At 35.0% G+C, this 12,276-nt stretch overlaps 1 protein-coding gene across 7 annotated transcripts in view; it reads right to left on the reverse strand.

Annotated features, from left to right (window-relative positions):
* The window catches only part of KIAA0825 (KIAA0825 ortholog), a 784,945-nt gene that overhangs the window by 277,206 nt on the left and 495,463 nt on the right, over positions 1-12,276 (reverse strand). The window contains exon 20 of one of the 7 annotated variants that reach the window (XM_073624515.1): positions 6,497-8,170. The exons of the other annotated variants lie outside the window; for them this stretch is intronic. Coding sequence (XP_073480616.1) covers positions 8,137-8,170 — 34 coding nt within the window. The 3' untranslated portion in view covers positions 6,497-8,136. Of the gene's footprint in view, positions 1-6,496; positions 8,171-12,276 lie in introns of those variants that run through there. 7 annotated transcript variants of the gene reach the window in all.

Below are 12,276 nucleotides of genomic sequence, written 5' to 3' on the forward strand. Positions count from 1 at the left end.
AAACCTGAGCATGTGAAATATTACGTATTATTTTTTATAGGTGCTAGACCTATTAAACTGTAATATACCTATTAATTCTGCACACATAGTTTTCAGATCATTAGTATACTATGCCATATAAATTAATATCAACCACATATCTGTTGTACTGTTATTTGTGATATGTTTTCATAGCCAGCAAGCTTGATCATTCAAATCAGAAAAAAAGAAAATGTATCAATATGCTTCCTTTCTATAGCTGCATACCTATTTAAAACAAAATGCTACTTTTATTGGGTTTTTGATTACATAGACAGCTACAAGCAATACACGGCTATCATTAGTCAGCATTTCACATTGTCATACTTATGTTCTTAAAACATGGTCTCATTTCTTTGCTAAGTTTTTAAGGGAATAAAAAATGTACACAAGACAAACAGATGAATATAAATATATAAAATTGCTTTACCTAAACTGCTTTGCCAAATTATTTTTATTTTTTTAAATGTTTGACCAGTCTTCTAATCCAGGCACCCCTGGCACAACAAGGTCATTGTCCGCCCTACAGACAACATTTCAGTTAAGCAATAAAGCCCGTCAAACTAATTACAGAGCCTAAAATGAATACCATTTCAAATCATTGTGCTGGTTATGTAAAAATAAATGTAATGCATTTTTAATTAACACTTTTCTGGACTTAACTGTGTTTTCTATAGAAGTCTAATTCAACTTTAAAGTAACCTATTGATGTAAGATTATATGGAATATGATTTTCAGGAGAATTATATGAAAATCAAGGTTTACTATAACCATGTTATTACCCTAATTTGCATAAAAAAGTTTCCATAAAACAGAACAATCTGCAAAAAGTTTAAAGCAGCTCTTTCTTTTTTCATTAAACTTCCCAAGCTCATATACCCAACCTTTTCTTTACTCCCCCAGTGCATAGTTTAGCAGCTGGGAGCCAGATAAAAGACTCAGCACTACCTTGGGATTGGCCCATGGCTGTCACATGGGGATGGAGAAGGAATCTGTATCCCTGTGTAAGCTTCAACAATTCAGTTTGGAACTTACACAGGGCTTTACCTTCACTGCCTCTGTGGCTGAATGGAGTAGCTTGAGATTAAGAAAAGATGAGTATATGCTGCTGGAGAGGGTGGGGAGTATGTGACCCTTGGACCAACAGCAATCACACAGTGAAGAACAGAAGTGTACAAAACTGCCCCTATTTGACAACAGGGCATAGTAGTGCAAGGATAGCAGAAGGGTGTTTACTATCCTCTTTGCAAGGAAACCTTCTAATCAGAGTAATATTTTAGTCACATGGTTTTAGGGGTATTTTTTCAAGCTCAACAGGTTTCTCTATAGTTTAACAATCGGGTTTCATTTTTTTTTTCTTTAAAGTTCTGTAAATTAGTTACTCAAAAATTGTGAAAAAAATGTCAAGTTTCAAAAACCGACTTGCAATTGTTTTATCAAGTTTGGACAAAAATTTCATAAAGTTTTAATTTTTTTAAAATTTCATATTAACCCTTATATATCACTTTTATGGCATATTATTTTTTATTGTTTTCCTAATATTTCCTATTTTAAATTGTGAATCTTTGCCTAGGCTGTTTACAAAATGTTTTGACTATAATATTAATGAACCCAATCAGATTCAATTCCAACATTGTTTTTAAATGCATGCAGGATATCTACAAAAGGTCAATGTGGGGACTCAACAAACACGATGACCCATCATAAAGGCAGGGATCTTGGTTAAAATTGGATTGGTGGCATGTACCCAGCTAGTGGCTTCCCATTATTCTCTGTTGTTAGTTCCTGCATATGCACACTAAAGGCTATGGATGGATTGGATGCCGCAGGCTGGACAACTAATATATCTTCATGTTCACAACTAGTCAGAAATGAATCTTACAGGTTTCATCAGGCAGGTGGATTGGGTGTTGTACTTTAGTTTTCATTTCAGGTACCCTTTAACCATATTCCCATTACAATAAATAATACAGGTATGCCTGCTAATAGGTTTGGTGTACTTTCATAAAGTAAGTCAAACTTTATGTTTCACTTTGCACCTTCTACAGGCAAATTCACATATTTTTAAATTTGCAAGCTTAATTAGAAGACACAATGAAAAGATTACCTAAAAAGGGTAGAACATATAAAGCTAGATTACTTTTCATACTGTTATGGTATCCATTGAAACCCAATCAGGACCTAAAATGGCATAAACTGTGGGGAAAACTAAAAATGGGGAGATTACAGGTTACATGGTAATCATCAAACTATTAAACTCAAAATACAGTGCTGATTTAAGTAACATCAGTTCCACCTAGAAGACAATAACCAAACTGCAAACACGATTATATATATATTTTTTAAATTTTATTTTAAGCGGTATCTAATATGAGGATTTTTTGAGAATACAACATTTTAACCATAATAGAAACACAAAGCACATTTCAGAAATGCTTTGAAAAGAATTTTCAAAACCTATTGGGGCCATAATTAAAATTATATTTAAAATAAAGTAGATTGCCATGCCTTCTGTAAATTGAACTATTTCATCCTTAACATAATAATTAAAGTGGAACTACACTGCATCTGAGCACCACACACCAAAAACACTATATAATTCATTAATAATCAAAGCAAACTCATCCATCGATCCATGTTATATTTTGCTGAGAAATCACTTTAAAGTCCCTCCCCCTAGCATTTCTGGCCATGGCCATCTTGAGTAAGGGCAGATGACTCATGTAGTATTTACTTCCTGGAATCCATCTGCCCTTAGCTCAGGCATGCAAGCAGGGGGGGGGGTGCTTAGCCAAGAAAACCTTTCCTCCCCACCTCAAGACTCATGGGATGTATGACATCAGTTGGCTAGGTCTGGAAACCAGAAAGTAACTTAAAAAAATCTAAAAACAAAAGTTTAAAACAAGTAAATATGATATACTTTCCTATCTATTTACCAATAGACACAGATTAAATATAGTAATGTTGATTGAGAGGGTGAAGGTCAGCTTTAAAACATTAATAATTGTTTTTAAACCGATTTTTAACTATATATACATTACCATGAAATGACTTTAAGAGAACAATACTTCAATTTGTAACAATAAGTCTTACTGAAATAAGAAAATAGGTAAACTAAGTAAAGTAGAGGATAACATTCAGTTTATTGTAGCTGTCTCCTACACAAAGTAAACCTTTCAATACATCTGAGATTTGTATTTAGTAAAAGCAACATTTTTTCCCACCAGCTTGATGCAATATCTTATTATTTTTGGCTGTGGATGAGCATTGTTGGTCAAGAGATCTGGGAATATAATAATGACCTTCAGGGTCTCCAAGGTTATGGGGTCATTAGCCATTGTTTTTGCAGCTTGTCTACACTAATTCTACAAATCTTTTTCAGGTATTCAGTATTCTTGTGTTCTATGGAAGTAAAAATACCAGTGGATATATGTCATCTAATTCAATTCAGTTTTACAGCAGCTTTCACAAATTGGTACCAACAGCCAGAAACCGTGTAAGATGCTGTGATGTTTCAAACAGATATTTTGTAAAAATATATACAGCATGTATATATTTACAACTGACTTGCCATTAAAATGTAGACAATGCATTAGCTTCTTATTAATAAGTAATAAATAAAAGTCCTTCAGCAACTGGTAACATCTTATTACATTTTCTATTGACTTGTTTGGAAACACAATTGTCACAGTATCTTTATAATGTATTTGTGCACTGCAAGGGTGTCAGGCATAATTAAAAGATGAACCAGCACTGCTTAAGAATTAAACTCCCGAAAAGCGAAAAAAGCCCCCCAAAAACCTACTGTATATATTCACTTACATGTCGATAACATTTATTTATTGATGTAAATGATCCATTATTTTGTATGTTAGGAAGATTTTTTACTCCTCAAGATTTGGTATAAACTCTTGAAAAAGATACGAATATACTAAATAAGTAATTGTTAAAATTAATGTTTAGAAATCAAACATATTACAGAAGAGTGAGCAACAGTTTACAATAATTAAATTTATTATCACTGCTTGTTCAATGTAATCCTTCTCATAAATGGGTTTATGAGCACTGAACATAATGTAGTAATAATGTATATACTATATATATATACAGACACACACAAAGAAACAGTTAAATAATTTTTCTATTTTAAATTAATGTCATTACAAAATCTTCAAAACAGAGGTTGTTCACATTTAGCTAGTTATCTTTAGCAGGATAACAAGAATCTAGTATCCTGCTGTACAGCTCCAGGCCCAGAATTAAGGCTTCAGCAGCACAGGGAATTAACGGCCAACATGACTTTTTCCATTTAAGACAAGTTATGTTTTTCCCTTGTGCTCATACTTGGAAATTACTAATAGCTAAGGCACCCACAGATTTTTTTTTTTTTTGCATGAGTTATAGAACAATACAAAAACCATTTCACAAAGTACAGGGAAAAAACTTGGAAGATAAATTATAATTAACAAAAAAAAAAGCTTAACCTTGTTAGATTCCCTTCGTAGAGACGTACTGTATAAAAAATATCAAACATATGCTCTCAGTGCTCTTTAACACCATTAACATTTAAAAATGATTGATGGCGTTATACCAATACCATTTACAGAGTTTCAGGCAGATCTGTTTTTATGTTAATCATGCAACCTGGTACTTAAAGTAAAGGTTAAATAGACATAAAATCTTACACTGCAAAAGTTAACAGCATATATTGCCTTACATGTCAAGTTACACTTTCCCTTTTTAAAAATTAAAATGGATGTATGGCTTAAAAAGTTTAGTCAATTAATAAGCATTTTTCCTGCAATATGAAACAGAAACCCATTTCTGAACAAATATCTAAATAAAGTACTGTCTTTTTTTTTTTAAATGCCCCATTTTTATGGAGCTTACTTCACCTATGGCCATGTTATATTAAAATGTAAAGAGTTAAAAATGCCCCTCCTCCCTTTATATCAAGCACTCCAGACATGGATGAACTTCTTACAGCCTTCAAAGGCACTGTGATGTACCTTAATATGTAATATAGTGGCAAATTTTCTTTAGCAAATTTTCATTGACATGTTTTTGGGCAAGTATTTTGCAAACATACCACAAACCTTAATACAGTGATTGATAGAAGGTTCGGATTACTAAAAGCAAACAGACTGTTCACTCATTAAGGGAATTGCCACTTTGCAAGGAAATGTTCCCTTAGCTTAGTAAATGTGGTGGAAATCCACTTTGCAAACAGCACTCAATCACGTATAAAGAAAAAAAAAAAACAATATTTTTGCTTGCATGTGATTGGATGATGGAAGTCAACAGAGCTTCATCTCATTCACTAAGCTAGGGGAAAATTCCCTTGCAAAATTAATATTTGATTTGTCTTCACTAAATTAACCCCTTATGTATAACATATACGTTTCCTTCTTTCCTTCCTAGATATTGTTTATTTCTAAATAAAAATATGAATTATTTCCATTACCCGCCTATTTAGTTTAATTGTCAAAAATACTATTACATTATGTTCTTTTTAGTACAAAAACAATATAAAACTCAACTCCAGTGAAAATGGGTTTGTTTAAGAAGGAAGCGACTGGGACATCGCTGTGGTTTTTATCACCATCTGTGCTCACATTGGGGAGAATATTAGAAAGTATTGGAAAGAAATAGGAAGTCACTCCGGAATGCATTGTAGGCATACAGTAATAAAGGACGTCACACACCACTAGCTCAAAATGCTATGTAAAGTAAAAAGCTCCTCCTGAGCCATGTACTGACGCGTTTCACCCAAACCCGTGGCTTAAAATGGTTATAAACCCTGTTACACCACTTGTACCTACAGGTAAGCCTAAAATAAGGCTTACCTGTAGGTACTGTAAATATCTCCTAAACCTGCACAATTTAGGAGATAAATACCATATATGCTTGCGCCAACGCCATCGGCGCATGTGCACTGAAGAAACGGCTCGATTGTGCTGTTTCTAAAGGGCCTGTACTGTGACCAGTGGCTTGCGCGCACGCGCGCGGGAGTAAGGTCATCGCGGATCTTGTCAGTCACAGCTCCGGAGCACACAAACCCAGAAATAACTGTTGCAGGTCACATCGGTGTACGGGAACCGCTGCAACAGCTTTGATCTAAGGTAAGTATCTCATAATGAGCTAGTATGCGATGCATACTAGCTCATTATGCCTTTCTCTTGCAGTTTTTTTTTTTTTTTATGGGTTTACAACCACTTTAATCTCTCCAACTGGGTTCCAGACAGCAGCAAAATCACTTTTTGCAGGGTGAGTGAAGTTTAAAATTTCTATGATGTTTGGTTTGCTTTCTGTTCCTGTCACTATTCCACTCATTTTCTTGTCCTGCAGTCAAAAGGATAAAAAGTGGGGGAATTCTCAGAAAAAAGAGTCATAGTCTGAAAAAAAGTTCAAACCCTAAACTAAAAAAAAAAAATGAAAATCAAATGAAATGGTGATTAAAGATGCAATGGTAAACAATTTCATTATGGCCAGTGGGTGAAAGTACAGGGTAATTTCAAATAAATGTTATACATTTTTTCCAAGATTGTTTATTAAATCTTAGTTCCTTGCTCATATGAGAATTTTAGTCACTCTGTATCATGAAAATAACTGCCGCATTTGTATGTACAAACAAAACAATATGTTGCAAATAAAGAAGCTGTCAAAAAGGTCTTATGTTTAATAATGATGAAAAAATTCACAAGGCTAAGCCCCAAGAACACACAAACCCATTTCCAGTACCAGTTAAATTCCCCCACTAGTATTAATACTGTACGAGTAATAGTACAAACACATTACTTTGATATTTAGAGTAGAACTAAGGACAAAACTTTTTTTTTAATTTTGAATAAAATAAGGAAGGGTTATAACCCCCTGTCAGTTTTTTCCATCTTTCTCCCATTGTGGAGATTTCCTTTCACTTCCTGTCCCATAGCCAATACAGGAAGTGAGAGGAAATCCCTCCAATGTGAGGGAATACCCGGTTGTCACTTAGGTCACCAGAACTAGTGTCCCCATTGAATGATTTCCCCTCTATTCCTGTTCTGGGACAACCCACAATTTTGGATTATCCTTAGCCTTTACTTTTGGTAAAAACAGTAAACAAAATAAGCAGAGATGGTAAATCACCTAACAGGGGCACAGATGGCAATGAAAACAGGTGTTCTAATCCCCCTCTATTCTATCCAAAACAAAAAATAGTTTTGTCGTTAGTTATACTTTAACTGTATTTCGCATTATATAATAATGCGCTCCTGTAATGACCAAAAAGACCTTAACTTTATGTTAACGTAATGAGTCAGCATGTATCGTAAGACGTTACACTTACCTGTCCTGTGAATGGTATTTAATTATTTGCTCTTTTGCAGAGTCTGGGCACTCCACACTACAAACTTCCTCCCACCAGCTACCACATCACTACTGTTTCCTATAACAATGTAGGGAAAGTGGAGAAAACATAGAGGACATGCTATCTGATATACCAAGAAGTGTCTGGTTGGAGTGGAACCTGGAGCTCAGCAGGGGAGTGAAGAATTCTGTCACTTCTGACTGGAGAGGTAAGTATACAATTTTTTCTGTTACAGGATGGCTCTCGGCAGTTATTTTTTCTAAAGCGTCAGGGTCACTTCAAGACAAATACAGTATAGTATCACAGTCATGGTTATGTCTCTGTCTGCATACTGTAGGTATATTTATTGGGGAAGCAGGCCAGAACCTTAAATAGAAAATACATACATACAATCCAAACTTTCAACTGACAAAAACATAGGGGATGAATTTTATGAACCCACTGAAATTATATGGTAAGCTTTAGTAAATTTACTGAAATTTGCCAAAGTTCTAGTGCAGAACATAATTTCCTTAACATATATTATTATTATGGTAGAACACAACTATGGGGCTGTATAGGACAGGCAAAATAAAGCAAGAGCACTGTGCACACATATGATAAGCTGAGATTGTATTTCTTGCCAACTATGATATTAGTCTTTTTTATATACACTTGAAAAGTAACATCAATATAAAGAAACAATGGTATAAACCATTTCATCAAAAATTCATTGTGTCCCTGTTTCTTTACGAAACGTAATTTAATCAGAATGATGCATGTCCTGTGTTTTATCTTGACAGTTTCTGTATATCCAAGAAGAGCCTATTAAACACAAACGTACAGCAGGTTACTTGTTGAATAATGCATTTCAACTACTTAAAATTACTAAGAATTTGCTAAGATCTGCACATGAAAACATTCTGTTTCCTTTAACCCTTTGGCAAGCAAACATAGTGCCTTATGTATTAAAAGTGGAGGAAAGAAGTGTTGCATTGCACATGGCAATGACTTTGGTGTTGTTTTTTATTTCTCTAATTTGTACTGGAAAGAACATTTGAATGGTCAACACAGGTTTGTTTTATTAATTTAGTTACTGCAAATGTGCCCTAAAATGTGACCTAAAATACTATTTCGGTATCAAATAAGAGAAAAAAAAAAATCAAAAGATTGTAATAAATGCATTTACAAACTCAACCAATTCAGATATTACTGAATATTCTGGACCGGTAAATTGTTCCCAAAATCCTTTATGTATTTATTTGTTTTTGCTATAAAATGCAGATAAAAACAGGAAATTTCATTTGAGTCAATAATTTGGTATACCGTTCTTGCCAGAAATACTAGTTCTACATTCAATTACTGAATTAATGTGGAAGACAAAGCAGGACTTTTGCTAGAATATGGCATTAGAGATATGATTGATTCCACCGACTAAGGCAATTGCATCGGTTGTCTTAATGGCGGAGCTGTCAGTGCCAAATATGTGTTTATCTTTTCATTCTGCCCATTCTGGAACACACAAATCAAATGTTTGAAGGACATTTCACTGACCTGTTACGGCCCTTCAAACACAATACTGGTATTACTCATGTAAGTGCCACATTTTGTAAGGGAAAAGCTTTATCAGTGACTGCTTTGCGACATCTGGCGGTCCATAGTATTTATGAAAATAAAATGGACTAAAAAAATGTTATGTGTCTTTAAAGCTTTCTAAAACACATCTTTGTCCAAAAGTCTTTGGTACCCCCTAGCGGGGGCACAAATGTAGCCCAGTCTGAAAAAATACCACTTGGACTGCCAACAATCTATATGGTGCAAAGGTCACAAATCTTGAGATGCCATGACATGGTGACAATAGGACACTTTCCAGACAGAAGCTGACCCAGCATGAATGCAAAAAGGACCACGATCACATGTTCCCACACATTTAAGTCAATAGATATAAAGCAACATGAACAGCATTCAATTCACAAGCTGATCCTTGGAATTTAACTCTATATGGTTTAACGCATGCATATTCAGAAGCTTCAATATACTTTTAATTTGTATATTAACTGTATGAACTAAAAGAACATCTTGCATTTGCTACATTTAAAAAATCAAAATTGTAAAATAAAACATTAATATTAGTAAATGATTTTTTAAACAGCTATTCTGTTTGATCACAATAAAAGAATCACTTTCCCAAATAAACATGTTATAAATATATGCATTGCACACAATCTTTTCGAGCCTTTTTACAACAGGAGCCCTGTTTTAGGAAACGAGACAAAAAAAAAAAAAAAAAAAAAAGAAGATTTTAAAGTCTTAATGGCTTAGAGGGCTTATTAATACAGACAATGAGCTGCATCTTACATATGCAGCACATCTTCTGACACTTGTACAGGCATTGCTTCATGTGTCTCTGGCATAAATACCTCTATCACTTCCAAACAGTCAGTTGTTCTATGGTCGGTCACTCAAATGGTACAGGTAAGTGCATTACCTGGTAGTGATGCATCCCCATGCTCACATTAACTAGTAGGAATGCATTCACCTGACACACTTGCAAAAAAAAAAAAGAAAATAATGCAGTGCTTAGGACTCTCTTGCTTTCCCCATGTGACAGCACTGGTCCAACCACCAGTGATGCCACATGAGCATAAGGTAATTGAGCCACATTTGGCCCCATAACTGGAAGTACTGGGTATTTCTTTTGCTACTGATGGATGAATTGAGTGGCAGAGGAGGGAAGAAAACGTGATTTGTCCTGCTGAGGGGATAAGCATAAAATGTACCTTTTGGTTTGCCTGCATGGGCAAAGCTCAGGTTCGCATTCATCACTTTAGTTTTATTATAAAATGTTAGCTTCATATATAAAATCATTTAAAAATATTAATAAATTAAAAGTAATAAAAATAACAAAATTTTTTGGATTATTTGAAGGAAAAATAACACCCTTTAGTAAGTGTTTGTCCACTAAGGTGTCATGAGTTCGCCAGTCCAGCAATATTAATTTGCAGTATGAGTCTGTATAACTACGTATACAATCTGCTTCTGGCCTCATCAATATTCTATACAAGATTGTCCATATTTAGTGAGCACACATTATTACTAGGCATCAGTTAGTACTCCACCGTCTTCCTGTAAGTTTATTTCATAGGGGATCTGTTTAACAAGGGTATTCCTCTAATAAGCCCATAGCATAAATCCTTATTAAGCAGGACCTGAAATTATTATAGGTTAATGATACATACTATTAAGAACAATAAGGGAATTTTATTTAGCATACTAAGCAAAATGAAGTGTTCAAACACAGACTGCAGCTTTAAAGCGGATATTCACTGCATCTGAGCATCACAAAGCAAAAACACTTTAATTCATTTTTAATAGTCAAAGCAAACTCCCTGGAATCTACCATTAGCTCCAGCATGCATGCAGGAGAGTGTGCTTAGCTTAAAAAAAACCCTCCCCTCCTGAAGACTCCTGAGATGTATGACATAATTTGCCTAGGCAAGAAACTAGGAAATAACTGAAGAAATGTAAAAAAAAAAGTTTAAAACAAATAAACATGATATACTTTTCTATCTATTTACCAATGCTAGCAGCATGAGGATTAAAAATAGTCAATGTTGATTGGGAGAGTGAAGTTCCACTATAGGCTGATTCATTAGGACCAGACAAAGTAAAACGAGCAAAAAGGCAGACTAGTTGTCAATTGCAACCAACAAAGGTTCACTTTTCATTTCATAGAATTACTAGCAACACACTTGAATTTGCCCAAGATATCTTTTTATTTGCTCTAACAGTTAAAGTGATATTAAAGTTTATTTTTTGGCTAAAATAAAAAAGACATTAAACTTCCCTGCTCTGTACAATGATATTGCGTTGGGCCCTTCCTGATATTGTGGAGTCCCCTGCCGGCTCTCCCTGTTCCTCATTTTCTGTGGGTGCCCATTCACCAAGCCATGTGCTTAAGAGGACCCGTGCAGGTGCACTCTTGAACTGCGCTGTGTGCGTCCATAGACACACAGTGCAGCTCAGCCACTCCCCCTCCTCACAAGATTTGACTGACAGCAGCAGGGGCCAATGGCTTCCGCTGCTCTCAGAGTCTCCATTGATATTAGGAAGAGAGAGCAGGGCTGCTGCAGCTGGGGATAGTGCTGGATCATGAGAGGACTCAGGTAAGTGTTTAGGGATGAGGGGGAAATGGTTAGTGAGGTGTTTTTTGTACCTTAATGCAGGGAACACACTAAGGTAAAAAACAGCCTTTAGAACCACTTTACATTTTCAGGACAATCTTTTAGGGTGTACCCTCCAAGCTGTACTGAAACACAAACCAATTAACAAAATGTTAAAAAAACAACATCCTCTGAAAAGAAAGCACAACACTTGGCAATTGTTGACCAATATGTGTCAATAACAGTTTCAGATCCTAGCTGCTACTACCAACATGCAACAAATCATGGGTCACTATACCACCGCTGACACCAGTATGTGACAATGGCACCCTCAGCCTCACCCTGTTAAGAGATTTGTCAGCCCACAGACAATAATTCAAGTGCCAGCAGACTGGGAATGAAGGTCAATGGGGTTAGCTAACTCCAGCGTTAACCATCTACACAGAATAGGGGCCATCCATGTGTTTTTTTTTAACACAGTGGAAACACTCATTGTACATAGTATCTGTTAAAAAAATTCTGACTTTTAAAAACACCTGTAATGCATACTGCCACGTCAGACATGGATATAACAGCGGTTCAAATCTAGGAATTCTTTAAGTTCAGGTTTAGTGCATCAGAGATAAGGCTTAAGCATTTTATATCATTTAAAAGAAAAGGAAAATGGTGCAAGCAAAATCATTAACTGCAAAGATAATACGCATAATAGACAATAGTAGCAACAGCAAAATAAATGGGAAATAAAAGTACTTAGCAAGGTATTGAGTG

This window comes from Aquarana catesbeiana, linkage group LG01 (genome assembly GCF_042186555.1).
Source record: "Aquarana catesbeiana isolate 2022-GZ linkage group LG01, ASM4218655v1, whole genome shotgun sequence".
Classification (NCBI taxonomy): Eukaryota; Metazoa; Chordata; class Amphibia; order Anura; family Ranidae; genus Aquarana; species Aquarana catesbeiana.